Below are 14,933 nucleotides of genomic sequence, written 5' to 3'. Positions count from 1 at the left end.
CCGCTACAACTTACTAATTCTGGCAGTACTTTGTAAATTGGCTTCCTCTGGAGAGCGATTACATTACGCACTTACAGCTCTGATGCATCCATGCATGACGACCAAGTACGGTATCAACGACATAACGACACTGCATCCATAACGACCAAGTCCGGTATCAACGTTGTTGATAAACATTTCTATTGTCATAATGTAGTAAATGTAACTCTCAAGTGTGCAATTACTATACAAATCCTAACGTTCACCGTTGTAGTAATGTAGTTTGCATTTAATATGTAGCCTTTAATGGTGATCAATGCGCCTTGAACAGAGTAATGCAGGAGTATCGGTTAACAAAAACTCTTAAATTCATTTGCGTTCAGCTAACTGCATGAAAGGCAAACTACACATATCTTCCTTCTCTACCAATCTCGAAACTTGGTACCAAGTTTCTGGCGCAAAACTCTCCTGAGCGGGGGTTGCCTGTGCTGTCGGTAAAGTTTGCATTCTGCAGAACGTCGTGTTACGTTTTTGATTCCATATGAATTTTACTTCGTTACAGTAATGGATTCTGTTACATCAAAGCATGGATTAAAAATGCATTCCTCACAGCCGGTTTCGCGCTCAAAATGCATATTAGTCATTTTCGTTTGTCACAGAACAGTTTAATTCTAGTCTTTAACCCACGATTTAATATTACAACAGACAATAAGACACTTTTGAACAAGTTGATAGCACGTGCCTGAAAGGAACACGGTACGCTTTATAGGCGGTACAATAATTTAGTAAAGGAAAAGGTGTAATGCATCACTTATGAGATTTGTGCTGTCACGTCGAGCACTTTTGGAAGAGTTTTGAACAACAGCATCACAGCGTCATAAATTATCAACGGATAATCTGGTTAAACCCAGTGTGGTTACTGCCGGAAATCAGGTCCATTGCTCGTTATTCCCAGATCTCTCAAAGGTACGGAATTGGGCAGGTGTGACGACGCGAGCAGCTCGTCCTCCGCCCTTAACCTTTTGCAACGTTGATAGCAGATGTACGTGATCCCAGATAAAAAAGTGCTAATGGCAATTACCGTAAACCTGCAATTCAGATATTTATTAATCTAAATTCTAATAAGTAATAACCATGTTCAAAAGTTCCAGCCCGGCCGATATTAATTGTGATATGTGGTTCGAGAATTTTTGCTGTAATTACAAAAAGCGTAGTACCTAAAGGCTAAAACTACCTGTTTATTAATGACTAATGAGTGGTGCATTTAAAATTAAAATTTAGGAACAGGCATAATTCAGAAAAGTACAGAAAATCCCTACTGCTCGGACGCGTACAGTACATTTGAATTCAACGCGAGTATTGTTGCAATTTCAAAATCATTACTTGCGGTGCTTTCAAAACAGTCACTGTCATATTTTCAATTTTTATATGCTAAAAGTAAAATTAAAGCAAGTATGCAAACCGAATGAAATATGTTAGTTGACAATGGTCGTAAATAAAAAAAATTCTTATATGCTCTAAACCCTACTCTAAATATTTCTGAATGAAATGAACATTGAAAAGCATCCGTAAAACTTAAAAACAAAGTCAAATTGCCGACACAGCGGCGCGTGCTTGATTTCCGATCGATGCGCATTAGGCTAAACTACAATACTTCTACAGTTTGCATTGCATGTACAAGTACATGTAACTCGTTTTTTGACCTGCACGTTGCAGTTAAACTGGAAGAAAATTACAACCTTGCTTACCAAAAGTACCACAGCTTGTAGAACGGCACCGAACCCGGACAGCATTCATCATCACAGCATACTTCGTTGTCGCTGCATCTGCAATGTACCGGCAACATACAGTACTGTACTCCGTATACCTGAGTTTTATTTGACGCCTCAATATGTTTTCGGAAAACATGCAGTTTACAAAAAAAATCTATTTTTTAATCGTATGTGCTTGAAATTGTGGTGTTTTGTGTCTACACGCACTTGCTTTTCGATAATAATTTTACCTGGGAACGTATGATGGCGGTACTAGAAAACGTTTAGTACCATCATTTACATATCACCGATAAATAAACGATGAAGTCATTTTGGCGGTATAAAACACAAAAATTGGTAAAGATAATAAAGATATTACCAGTAACCTCGCTAACCATGAATAAAAGTTTAAGTGTTCCGTTACAGTTAATTTGTTACGTAAAAACTTAACTAACACAGGCTTACGCGAATGTCACAGAGCCCTGGCGTCCAAACCGATAGGAACAGAATACCTTGCTGGTCTGAAAGTGAAAAAATTTTGATAATTGTAATTGTTGCGATTTGACGTACATTGTTATGCAACATGTCCAATACGGTTGCATCTAAAATCTTCATCATTCCAGGCAGTGCAAAGAGGCGTCGACAACTGGTTTTTTTTGCCTAGCGCCAATATTGAACAACATCCTTACGATATTATTTACTTTTTTATTGCGTTCGACTTCGAGTATCAGTGTACAATTATATAAAACTATGTGTGAGGTACGTATTAAAAAGAAAGGTCAAGCTAGTTTTAAAATCATTCGCACAGTTCTATGCGTAATGCAGGACCAATGATTTTCTGAAATTACCTTCGATCTGTAACAAAAATGTCTGCGTATTAGTTCTGCTATAATTAAAGGGACTACAGGGAATTATTTTCGATTTATCCGTGAGGGAAAAGGTTTTATCGTTCACAGTTTATCGACTCCTGAATACAACCAGCTTCCGTGAACTTTTAATTTTTCTGTTTATTCTAAACCGGATAATGCTAATACCAACTTCACAGTACGTAATTCTGTGAGAGTAGTTGAACAAAATTATACGCGCACAAATCTTTTTCTTCCCTGACCCGAAAGGAAGTCTCTGTCCAAAGATTTCATCATTATATTTAACGCTTGAATAAAACTGTCAAACTTGCTTACCATTACAATCGGCTAGTTTGTATTGCATGTACGAGCGTGACAAGCAAAACTGCTAATACTAAAAATAATTGTTAAATTCAATAGTGGATTTATTGTCTCCTGCAGCGGGACATTCCCCATTAAACACACGACAGGATAATACGCGAGTACAATATCAACGAATTTTGAAATGAAAGATCTCTAGATGCACAAAAATTATAATAACTACTGACATATGCATAAAACGATGAACATATTTTTAAGTACTAATGAGTAGGTTTTATCGAACGAATGCAAATGAAATAAATACGAATACGTGTACATACTCGTATATGTACAGTCAGTGAATTACTGGCACGTGCCTTTGATTTGACTAAATTTTACAGTTTTACTTGAGTTTAAATTTGCACGCTCATAACATGCACGTGTCCCATTATTACATGGACGACATTATTAAGCACAATTATTTACTACAGTAAATAATTTCTACCCGAAGTGACTGCAATGCGGCAGGACATCAGCATTATTTTCTATGGTTAACTTGTTTATTGTTAGCTGCAACTTTGCTAGAGCAGAAGTACAGATCACTATAACCTTAAATTAACTAAATATACAAAATGTCTGTACGATACATACTCTGTTTCCAGTGGATTCGGCGGCTTTCCATAATATAATGAACGCCTGAGTAAGCAGTAATCCAATAAAGGTCCATTTCATCTTTCGATCATCTTCATTGTGCAAACCGTGGATCAACGTTGTGCTTGTGCTAATAATCTGCGTCCCAATTGCCGGAAGCAAGAGCTACAGCATTAAGGTTTATACATACTTTTCTGCTAAAAACTCGAACTCCGTAGGTATTAATATTATAATATTGCTAAAAATTCCGTAAAAGAGGGAATCTGTCCTTTGAACTTCGGCTTATATGCAAGGAGCTAGACATCATCTAGTCACCGGCACGAAAGCTGTCGTTGATTTGCATTAGAACTTTTCACGCACATCTCATCGGAAACCAAACCGTCCAAGCGTATTAGATGAGGACATATCAATAGCGAAAGCCCGGCATGCATCATTCTAGCTCGACAAGATCAATAAGACGATATCCATTAACCAATTTTCTGAATTAAAACCGAAAGAAACGAAGATGGGATTTTTTTCCAACTGGATTTCGATGTCAACGGTAAGATAGTGAGTGACGGCGGCGTTGACGTGCTCCCGCAGCCAATGCCAATTCACCATCAACGCAACGGTCAAGGCCGCTTTTAAGCGTAATGATACGTGGCTGCCTTTTCACAGGCATGCGGCACGAGCATGCACTCTGTATTTTCTATGGGAACGAGCTACATATAATTACCGAACGATGTATCCCGTGCAACATAATGGGATCTGGAAGATTTAGCCGGGTATTCATAGGGTGACACGCAAGAGCAAAATGAAAACAGCAAGGTGCCGCTTTAACCGTCCCGAGTATTGCAGTATACAATGCACATGTACGGCTTATGTCGACATAAACCAGGGAATCCGGAAAGATATGTATGGGTACGCACAGTGTAGCACAGTTTATGCCTGCGTCCCGACAGGCTGATAGATTGCTGTAACGTTTACGGAAATTGCTCACTGTGCTACTGTGTGGGGTGTTGCAATTTGTACGGCATAGACTTTTAAAACACAGATGTACAATACCGGCAGAAGCCAACCGATGCGGATCGAATAAGACCGCACCTTCTCTCCGCAAATATTTGTCTTCCCGATCAGGAAGTTAATCTTGAACAAACAATGATGTTACTTTTTGCTAGGCTACACATTTTATCATTATTTCTAGATGCCTCATTATTTCCACCTAAGAAGGCTAATGCAAACAAACGTCATATCGAAGATTATATATATCCGCAAAACCAAGAGGTCACCACAGCTGGCGTATATAGAAAATTAGCTCAAATTTATGCACTCTACTTATTTTTTCATATTATTATATTCTTATACGCGTTGACTTTGAATAAAATAATATTGTCCGCTTTCGCTGGGTATCTAGGCAGCTGACTTCCAAAATGCAAGCGGAAGTTCACCATTCGTTATTATTGATTGCTGCGTGGTTTAAAATTTTAGGTAAATTTTGTATAAATGTTTTCCTGAGTATCTTTAACGAATTACCTGCAACACAAAAGCTAGGGAAATTTTATCACACCCCTATGGAAAAGGTTTTCTATGGCTGTACCTGATAGATTCTACGAATTTAAGTTAAAGCGTGTTGGATGCGCTACAGGACATTTTGTGCATTATCAGGAGCTCTAAATGATGACACAACCCTATTATAAAGATGACATTATACAAACTGCTGCTGATCTGACGTTATTACGGCATTATGGAGCAAACGAGTATAATATTTCGCCCGCGAAATAATGCCGCATCACAAACGATCCTGCACTGATGCCCTCGGAGGAAATGTGTTTTCTAAGTTTACCTAGGGCATCCATTTCGCGTAATTCGTTTTTAGTTCTCTTCGTTCTTGTTATAATGTGATCTTGTCTGCATGCAGTGATAGGCAGAGAATTAAGAATCACTGCAATAAAGAATATCTTCGTGTTCGAGGTATCGCAAATTTGTACAGCTGCTAAAGTCGTATAATTATTCTGCTTAAAATCAAGATGCAGTGTTTATTGATAATGACTGGACAAATTTTTCCGTGTTGGTAAGACTTTGGCAAGTGAAAACAGTTTGAGTGAGTTGGTTATGGAACTGTGTGTTTTATTTCGATTTATTTTGAACATTCTTTACGGGATAATCCTACAAAGTGCTCCGCTTCTAGCGAGACAAGACACATGGAATATTGATTTCAACACAGGTACTCGTATTTATCGATCATGGGTAATTAATCTCGATCTGAGACAGTGGACACTCTTACCTGTCTAATTTTTCTAACAGTCCGTAATATTCTTAATAGCGGTGAATATTTATTTTTAACACTATAACACATGCATCAAATTTCCGCAGTGAGTGATCCCCTATCAGACTCCTTCCGGGATGGAGCTAATGATACACGAGCAGCAGCATCTCCGCCTCTCTTGATATTACTGGTATTTTCGCCGGTCGATGCCGCACACGAGCGAGCCGCCATCCGCGCGACATGGGGCCAGAGCGCCGCGGCGTGTAATATAAAGATAATATTTCCCTTTCTACCTAATTATAAACTCAAATCCAGGAATCAGATTGTGGAGCGGGAAGCGCGCACTCACGGTGATGTCTTCCGGTCTCCAAAGGGCCCTGACAATTACTACAATGATTACGAATTAGTGCGAACCGCATTGTCATGGGCGGCTGCCAGCTACCCTGACACGCCCTTCATCGGTCGCGCCACCGATGATGTTTGGATAGCCTGGCCCAAAGTACTGCGCCAGCTGCAGCAGCAGCGTCGGGATAATGAATTTATAATGGGACATTTTATGCATGAACAGTCGGTGGGGGCTAAAGATTTGCTCGAGAGTTTTTTTCGTCTACCCGCATCCGCAGAGGATGCGTTTGCTGTACCTCATTTGTGGATCTTACCATCTGCTTCGATAGAAAAACTGTTACAGGCGGTGAAGTATTCCAAACGGTCATTGTCCACTTCGGATATGCTGATAACGGGATACGCTAGGAATTTTCGTAAGATGAAAATCGTACAAATTGATGACTATATTAACATGTGGGATTTGGCTCCGGATGAGGCTGAGAGCTTTCTGACATGCAATTATTCGGTCATACACGGCGTTTATTCGGAGCAGAAGATGAATTTTCATAACCTTCCGTGTTCAGTTGCGGATGCATGTTAAAATTGACTGCGATTATGTATGTGTACTTTTATATCTATACTTCTATGTACAGAATTTTCCAGGAGTTTAAAGCTCGAGTTGCAGTGATGCAGGCATGCATTATCCATGGAAATTTTTTTTTTAAGTGTACAGAGACATACATAGATGTATTGTAGTGCCAGCATTCTGTAGCAAATTTTTGTACAATACCTGTAGGAGACATATTATTATGACAAAGTAACATCCTCTGACTAAGACAGTTCTTACAAGTCGAACGTGAAATATACAGATTAAATTTTGATAATTCTCTGGTATCACAGTCACCTGGTTATCACAAATAACCGTATCTGTTAAATTAAAACAATGCAATGTTAACTGGATATGATGAGCAAACGTGTTCATGATTTCCCATATGGCCTCAAGTGATAAATCAAATATTCCAGAAGATACAGATCCTTGACATAGTGGAACGATATCGCAGTGTCGGAACAACACTCCATTCCGTCCTTTTCCGGATATTTCAAAAACCGACCGTACCAGATCGTCTAAAAATACCATTCGTAATTCTAGCGTGTAATAACACCATAAAGCCAGTGTAAGTAGTTTGAAAACCCAATCATTTCTGGTTAAGTAAATTTGCCTTATATTAGAGTATACTGTATACTTAAATACGTGTACAACATATAATTAAGCAATACCACACAGAGTAAAAAATTAAAGAGAGTAAACCAAAGATTAAGCCAACCATACGACAATAACAAAAGAGCAAACCGCGTTACGTACATTGTTCATGTGACCCGGTTTTAAATGAAAGGTTGGCTGCATTGGGAAAAACCGTCCTTGCCCAAGATTATCCCGACTGTCTCCTGTTTTTACTCCAACTTTTGCCAGGCATTTTCCCAGTTCGACATCTTCGTTGCCCTTGTTATCTTTTCGACATATGCCTTTATTCAGGCCCTTTTCAATTAGGTTTTTTACGGCTTCTCTGCTCAAGACGTAGCCCGCACCACCGGACATGTAACCTGATTGCACATAAATTATGTATTTATATCATAAAATATTATATGCATTCGTTTTTCTACACGAATTTTTAATTCTGAAATAAAAACATGTGCGTTTGTAACAAATTAATAATTATACTTTGCGGAAAATGCACAGCGCGCGTACACTTTCTTCTACGGTATACGTTTCTACAAATTAGAGTTACTTATTTATATAATTAGCGTTATCTTGCTAAACACAGACTACAGTTATTTTACAAAATGCCAGAACATCATCACTAAGCCAAAAAATGTACAAACTTGCCTTCAGGGATGTATTTTTGGAAATGGGATCCAAAATAAATTGGAGTTGACGGTGAATAGTTAGATAGCAGGTATTTCAGGTTTTCAATTACGACATACGTATCGTCGTCTGCTTTCAGGAAGAAATCGAAGTCGTTTAGTTTATTGTCGTATAAAAATCTGTAAAGGCAATAAATAGTTACTCAGTATGTTTCTAATCTTCAAGTAAAGATGTAATACCTCGGTACAACAAAATAATGGAAACTGTTCATGCCATTGTTGTAAGAATTTTTACTAATAATTATTCAAATATTGTTTGTACTCGCGCTATCACGTACGTACATATAGATTTTTACGAACAATAAACATCAGTGCTTTAAGTCCAATAATTGGAAATGTTAGTACATAATTAGGCGTAAATACGTAATCAGTGCGGTGGTACAATAATTATAGGCATACAAGCATAATAAGTGTATCTATGTGCATACTGCATAATTTATCTGAAAGTGCACTATACCGATAAACCCACCGAAAGGCGTATTTCGTTTTCCCCCACAATACTTGTCGGTTTTCGCCTAATTGTGCATCGACAATCTGCAGTGTATCGTCGGTTTCCGAGCTGACAAACATAAATTCATCACACCTTTTGGCCCATGTCGCTTTCACGGCCGCAGCACGGTCTTTGGTTTTCGGTTGCGTTAAAATCAAACAGAATACTCGTACATTATTGGATTTACTCTCGTGATTCGGTATATCTTTTCCGGTCATAAACAGCGATCTATCGCTGCCTTCATCATTTTGTTGCATTATATCCATACTTTCCGGTTCAGGTGTTGTGGTATCATCTTTAAGTTTAGCCGGCACTGTGGTCAGCGCGGCGGAACCATAAATGTGTGCCGCCGGTTTCTCTGCTGATGAAGAAGATTGCGACGGGGCGTTATGTTGCACGTGAGAGGAAAACAACGACGGTAGCAAAGAAGCATCAGCAATTGACGACGGAAAACGTAATCGAGGAGGAAAGAAAATAAACATAAAAACTATTCCCAGCAAGAATCCCAGGAATGTCTGCAGCGTTATTGTGCGCCGCGAAAATGCGGCGGCGCGACTAATCTTCTGCATTTTATCGCGCATGTCAGCACACTGAATTTTGACTAATTTTAACAAACACTGGCAGTATAATTTGTTGTAATTAGAAATTACAATATCACATTTTTAAATTTTGGATAAAATCTAATTATATCTGCAAACGCCCAAGCATCGATTGCATAATGTACATCGATAAACCATGCATTGTCACCTTAAAGAAAAAATTGGCACAGTAAGCACACCGAAATGCATATTGTGCCTGAGAGCAAAGATACTAGAGACGTATAGAGCTGAATAAGTTTTTGTGTAATCATGAATCATAGCTTCCGGCGGTGTGATTAGTTTTGCTTTCGTATTATTCGTGATACCTGCACAGATGGATCGTATAGGTAGCTGTGTGGAAAATGATTGTTGGCTGCCGATCAACAAATCAAAGCACATTTAACAAAAGCAAACGTAGGTACATACTTTCGCTTTCACTGCTTGTGCGTTGCCTTGCAAGTTAGGCGTAACTGAACGGATCGCTATTAATTCAGTAGAAAATGATTGAAATTTGCTTAAACGTCTTGTTAATATAGAACACTGCTGTTTTAATGCACTTTATCGCCGACGTACAAAAACCGACATGTTTTTTTATTTTATGTATTATACTAAACTATACTTCTATATATGCCAATCACTAAAAACAATTCAAGTAAAAAAAAACTAGAAGATTTAACATGTACCACAAAATAGTGCAAAATCGTCCGAGCAAGAATGAGCACAGGAAATCTGGATTACATTCCCTTCTCGTCACAGTAGCGCTATTTTGGTGCCGGCACACCTATGGACATTTTGTGGTGCGCAAACGTAGGATTCCAGATGCAGCAACTCCTGTGAAGCCATTTCTGTAAACCTTCCGGTTCCGTACACTCAATAAACGTATGATTATCACAACTCGGTGAATCAATATGGAAGCTTATTGCCGTACGCATCCTTATCGATATGGCAGCAATCGCGCAGAAACTTCACGCCCAGATTCCCAAACGGATACGGATGGGATTCCGGGCACATGATCTGCTGACCATTTAATATGGCATCCGCTCGGCATTCCCGGCCCACTTCCAAAATATCCGTGGCTTCGTGTCCATAATTCTCCTCCTCACGGCTTCTAGATAGGTCTTTTTCTTAAAATCATCCTCAATCAGCGAATACCAGCTGGCATCCAGCGCTTCAAAGGTTTTATTCTTGCGAAAATCCGAATACACCGATTTCTGGACGTGCTCCAGTGATCGCCATTCGTGGTTGTCCGCTCGCAAGAACCGGCAGTTCCGGCCAGATAAAATGTATCGTTGGTTTCAAACATTCCGTCATATTGTCTTTGACACAGAAGCGATCCGCTCGTACCAGCGTTACAGTGGACGAATCACTGCACAATCCCAGACTGACGGCATTTTCTTGGGTTTCGGTACAGACTGGTAAATCCGTATAATTGCCGTCCAGTTCGCGATGCGGTACACGGTGCGTATTTGTCTCGATGACCATTGGATAAATGTTGGCTGTGTCGTTGTACGGTTCGTACAGCAGATCCACGGAGCCGGTGTACGAGTTGGGTGACAACCACGTGCGGAACTTACCAATCTGCCCGGACGTACCAAAACGCACGGTGGGAATACGCACGGCACTGAATGGTTCGTCATGGCGAAACTCTCCCGCAAAATCATCATCCCGCGGTTTTTGTGATAGCGCCATTTCCAGTAAAAATGATCCGATAGTTTCGTATTCGGTAGAATAAACGAAATGTCCAACATCTAGCATCAGCAGCCAATCTGACTGCTTCCCACTGCGCACGTAGCAATCGACCATTGACCACTCCTTGTTCTGTAGATAATCGGCTAAATCTTTGACTCGTTTGGGATCCTGCCCGAAAAACCGCGCCGGTAGAACTTCCACTAAATCAACGATTCCAGTATTTTCGTAGTACATTGGAGTATATTCGATAAGATCGCTCCCGAAATAGTTGTACAAGACGAAGTGGTCGACTCCTTGTAACCGATGAAATTCTATCCATTCCATCAGGTATGGTGCTTCGTTGTGCATCATGGCGCAAGCGGTGATTTTATATTTTTTTGGTTGTTGCTGGGCAGTCTGTGATGCAGTGTACTCGTCAGTCTTGTTTTTACCGGTAAGAAAGTTCGGTAGAAATTTCCATGGGATATTGATCTCCACTTTATAATTTTCAAAGATCGACTGCCGGCTGAGGGACTTGGGAACGGTTATGATGCCAAATAATAACTGAAAGACCACGAGGACTAACAAAATTAATGTTAAAATGATTTGATATTTCCTAGAGCGTTCGACCATCCTCAAGCAGGAATGGTATTTCGAAGCAAACGGAAATTCAAAGGAATCTTTTTTTACAGGCATGTTAAAGGTAAATGACAAGTGCGTGCGACAAAATTCGTTATGTAAATCAGCGCTTTTCCTGTACCATATGCCACATGACCTAGAGTGCACGTTATCTGGGTTAATGCTGCAAAAAAAGTTTCCTAACAAACGCAAAAATTTTGTAAACTGAACATGCTCCAAAACTGCCGGGAGGAATTTTTGTGCAGTCGTTACGGCGCGGTTGGCCTGAAGTCAAAGTTACGTGCTGTGTTTGCTATACAGATAAATCGTATGATGGGTGTTACGAAGATGGTGCATTGCCAAAAGTTACATATAGATATTTTAATATTCTCTTTCGCATGATTAGAGGTTTTGCCAATTTCGCAAACATTACTTGTATGCATCTATTGCAAATATGCAGAAAAACAACACTAAAATGGTGGAATGCAAAGGTCACGTTTGTCATGACGCACGATGGAATGCCGTTTTTCGCGATCATAAAAAGCCAATTCATAATTTCACAACAACGTGAAGCAAAAATGCTGTAAAATACAGCATAAAATAATAAGGAAGTAAATCAAGTTACGATACATCAACGCGGTGTTAAAAACCAATGAATATTAAAGTTCAGAATAGATAATATAAAATTTTGATTGAGCATACGGAATACAAAAACTGAGATCCGTCAACCAGTGGATGGCACCCCGATGTGCATTTTAAGGTGAGAGAAGTCGCTGTTATATATACAGCAGCTTCGGTGTAGCCACTTCTGGACACCATCCTGCTCGGTGCACTCCACGGATTTTTGTTGATCACAACTGGAAGAACCAATCTGCAGTGGATTACCACTGGCATCCTTATCCACATGGCAACAATCCCGTAGAAACTTGGTTCCCAGATTCCCATAGGGATACGGGTGTGACTCCGGGCACATTATCTGCTGGCCACTTAAAATGGTTTCCGGTCGGCATTCCCGGCCCACTTCGCGGTACACACGCGGTTTCATTTCCATAATTTTCTTCCGCACCGGCTCCAAAAACGTGTTCTTCTTATAATCGTCTTGGATGAGGGAAAACCAACTGGAATCTAACACTTCCAGTGTCTGATTCTTGGAAAAGTCACCATACAGTGATTTCTGAAAATGTTCGCGTGAGCGCCATTCATGATTGTCCGCGCGCAGAACCGTCAGCTCCGGCCAAATGAAATGTTTTGTCGGCTTTAAACATTCCGTCATGTTCTCGCTGACGCACTGCCGGTCCGAGCGCACCAGGGTCACCGTCGATGAATCACTGCACAAAGCCAAATTTATGGCGTTCTCTTGCGCTTCAGAACACACCGGAAGGTCGGTATAATTTGCATCTAATTCCCGGTGCGGCGCACGCCGGGTATTGATTTCCATTACCATTGGGTAAATATTAGATGACGTCCCGTACGGCTCGTACAAGATGTCCACGGAATTATTAGTGTACGAATTCGGCGACAACGAGGTTTTGAATTTTGTCGTCGCACCGGACGTTCCGAACCGGACCGTTGGAATACGGACCGCACTGAACGGCTCCGAATGGCTAAAGCCCCCAACGAAATCACCGTCTTTGGACGTTTGTTGTCCACGCTGATCAAGGAGCATCGCGTTAATATTTTCATAATGTGTCGAATAGACAAAATGTCCCACGTCCAGCATTAGTAGCCACTCAGAATCTTTCTGATGGGTATAACAGTCAACCATTGATAAATCTTTACTAACGTAATAGTCACTCAGTCCTTCTGTGCGATTGACATCTTGATCATCCAGACTGGCCGGCAGTATTTCTACGAAATCTTTTAATCCGAGATTTTCGTACAACTTTGACGTGTATCCCGATTTGTCGCTTCCGTAATAATTATACAGTACAAAATGGTCGACACCTTGCAAACGGTGGAATTCGATCCATTCCAGCAGATATGCAACTTCGTTGTGCATCATAGCGCACGCTGTGATTTTGTACTTTTTGGGTGGCTGTGTAACCTTTTCACCTTCTGAAAGTTTCTCATCGGTTTTGTTGGCACCGGAAAAGAAATCCGGAATATATTTCCACGGGAAATTAATCTCCACTTTATAGTTTTCTACTACCGGTTCAGCTTCGTAAGATCGTGGGACGCTAAGAATTCCATACAGTAGCTGAAATATGACTAATATTAACAAAATCACTGTAAGGATCATCTGGGACCTTTTGGAACGCTGGAAGACTTTAAAGCAGGAAGGTGGTTTTAAGGCCGAATGGGTCATTGCAAAGGTGTCTGATTTAAGGTTCATCTGGGGAAGTTTGATGTGAATTGGTGCCCCGCAAATTAAATTACGAAAATATGCCTTTTCGTCGATACACACTTACGAAGCATTCTTAGGCAACTAGGTCTGTGGGTCGGATAATGTCATTGTTAGGACATGATCAAAAACAGCAATCCGGTTTTTTAATTGTGATATAATCGTATTTTGCCAAAAGGGAATTAATCGGAGTTACGGTCGCTGTGTACCCGCAGTACAAAGATATGTTGAATAAGCTGCCCAACATTTTTAGCTGCAAATGCCGGTAATAATAACAGAGTGTGCAAGGCATTTTTCTAACTGTCCCTAGTACCCGTTGCGTAATATCTATATTCGCACATAATATTACTAAATTAAACTGTTTGTAATGTTATGTTAGCGTATTATGTTAGTAATAGTATGTTAGTAATATAAACATAATATTACTGTTTGTTTATCTAATTGTGATGTTGTATTATGTGCAGGCATGCAGCTAATTAATTAGTTAACTATTTAATTAACTATTGTGCACACTATTCGTATTCATATTGTGTCTACATGTATACGAGGTAATCGTATTCATACTTACCATTAGGTAAGCTTATTCAGTTTATTGTGATATAAATTTTTTACTGAAGCACATGTAGATATTAATTGTAAATGCTAATGCTGTACTTGTACATATGACATTGTATGCTTGTACCGATTAGATATCTGTAACTGTAAGTTCACACAATTAAATTAACCAAGTAACACAAGTACAGATTGTACATGAATACATTATTGTTAATAATATAGTCAGTATCTGCAAGACTGCAACATTCACGGCATCGTGACCTGATGTGAGACCTGGTGTTTAATTTGATTGCTAGAGTAGTAGAACATCAGACCTCCACTCAAAACAATTTCAGAGAAAAATATTTTTTGCGATCCCCAGTCTAAAAGGAAAGGATTGAAACGGAAAATGCGACACATGGCTCGATGTGGAATGTGGATTTGCTGTGTGCCGGACAATGGACATGCGCAGTTGCGTATTGAGTTTGTTGACCCATACATGATTGATATAAGACCTCCAACGAAATTTAAATCAAGTGGATTTTGCTTTCGCAGTGAATTAAAAATCTGCTGGAACATCGTGAAATTTTTTTTTATTATATACTCGTACTATTAGTAATATATTTTACTGCTAGTCGGCAGTTACAATTTACAGAGACAGAAATTTCCAATAACCCTGGAATATG

The 14,933-nt window shown here is 39.7% G+C and overlaps 5 protein-coding genes across 5 annotated transcripts; 1 reads left to right on the top strand and 4 right to left on the bottom strand.

The window, feature by feature from the left end:
• Positions 1–569: 569 nt before the first annotated feature.
• On the bottom strand, positions 570–4,494 carry LOC129594353 (uncharacterized). The gene is made up of 5 exons (XM_055491013.1): positions 3,887–4,494; positions 3,527–3,691; positions 2,196–2,251; positions 1,728–1,805; positions 570–1,067 (listed from the first exon to the last, which is right to left on the bottom strand). Exons 2-5 carry the CDS (start codon positions 3,605–3,607, stop codon positions 896–898), a joined length of 387 nt encoding a protein of 128 aa, XP_055346988.1. The 5' UTR covers positions 3,608–3,691; positions 3,887–4,494; the 3' UTR covers positions 570–895.
• An 873-nt stretch (positions 4,495–5,367) lies between these two features.
• On the top strand, positions 5,368–7,156 carry LOC129594277 (uncharacterized). The gene is made up of 2 exons (XM_055490906.1): positions 5,368–5,729; positions 5,879–7,156. The coding sequence occupies exons 1-2, from the start codon at positions 5,618–5,620 to the stop codon at positions 6,694–6,696; spliced, it is 930 nt and encodes a 309-aa protein (XP_055346881.1). The 5' UTR covers positions 5,368–5,617; the 3' UTR covers positions 6,697–7,156.
• On the bottom strand, positions 6,832–9,290 carry LOC129594276 (glycoprotein-N-acetylgalactosamine 3-beta-galactosyltransferase 1-like). The gene is made up of 4 exons (XM_055490905.1): positions 8,488–9,290; positions 7,981–8,138; positions 7,459–7,697; positions 6,832–7,220 (listed from the first exon to the last, which is right to left on the bottom strand). The coding sequence occupies exons 1-4, from the start codon at positions 9,087–9,089 to the stop codon at positions 7,074–7,076; spliced, it is 1,146 nt and encodes a 381-aa protein (XP_055346880.1). The 5' UTR covers positions 9,090–9,290; the 3' UTR covers positions 6,832–7,073.
• Positions 9,291–9,635: 345 nt separating this feature from the next.
• On the bottom strand, positions 9,636–11,550 carry LOC129594327 (uncharacterized). The gene is given in 2 exon segments (XM_055490976.1): positions 9,636–10,282; positions 10,284–11,550. Coding segments are annotated over 2 exon segments (1,014 nt in total). The 5' UTR covers positions 11,127–11,550; the 3' UTR covers positions 9,636–10,111.
• Positions 11,551–11,775: 225 nt separating this feature from the next.
• Positions 11,776–13,774, bottom strand: LOC129594352 (uncharacterized). The gene has a single exon (XM_055491012.1). It carries the CDS (start codon positions 13,702–13,704, stop codon positions 12,097–12,099), a length of 1,608 nt encoding a protein of 535 aa, XP_055346987.1. The 5' UTR covers positions 13,705–13,774; the 3' UTR covers positions 11,776–12,096.
• Positions 13,775–14,933: the final 1,159 nt, after the last annotated feature.

This window comes from Paramacrobiotus metropolitanus, unplaced genomic scaffold, assembly GCF_019649055.1.
Source record: "Paramacrobiotus metropolitanus isolate TYO unplaced genomic scaffold, Prichtersi_v1.0 Parri_scaffold0000067, whole genome shotgun sequence".
NCBI classification, from domain to species: Eukaryota; Metazoa; Tardigrada; class Eutardigrada; order Parachela; family Macrobiotidae; genus Paramacrobiotus; species Paramacrobiotus metropolitanus.
Note: the sequence above shows the minus strand (reverse complement) of the source record. Positions and strands in the feature narration are given on the sequence as shown.

Bases quoted from the DNA above. Each gene is read 5' to 3' on its own strand.
- LOC129594353 (XM_055491013.1), bottom strand. From the start codon at position 3,607: ATGAAATGGACCTTTATTGGATTACTGCTTACTCAGGCGTTCATTATA. The intron at 1,806-2,195 runs GTAAGCCTGTGT...GGTACATTGCAG, and splicing joins CAGGGCTCTGTGACATTCGC to ATGCAGCGACAACGAAGTAT. The intron at 1,068-1,727 runs GTAAGCAAGGTT...TCTGAATTGCAG, and splicing joins TACAAGCTGTGGTACTTTTG to GTTTACGGTAATTGCCATTA.
- LOC129594277 (XM_055490906.1), top strand. From the start codon at position 5,618: ATGGAACTGTGTGTTTTATTTCGATTTATTTTGAACATTCTTTACGGG. The intron at 5,730-5,878 runs GTACTCGTATTT...AAATTTCCGCAG, and splicing joins GAATATTGATTTCAACACAG to TGAGTGATCCCCTATCAGAC.
- LOC129594276 (XM_055490905.1), bottom strand. From the start codon at position 9,089: ATGCGCGATAAAATGCAGAAGATTAGTCGCGCCGCCGCATTTTCGCGG. The intron at 8,139-8,487 runs GTGGGTTTATCG...TTGCCTTTACAG, and splicing joins AAAACGAAATACGCCTTTCG to ATTTTTATACGACAATAAAC. The intron at 7,221-7,458 runs GTACGTAACGCG...TGGTATTTTTAG, and splicing joins AACCGGGTCACATGAACAAT to ACGATCTGGTACGGTCGGTT.
- LOC129594352 (XM_055491012.1), bottom strand. From the start codon at position 13,704: ATGAACCTTAAATCAGACACCTTTGCAATGACCCATTCGGCCTTAAAA.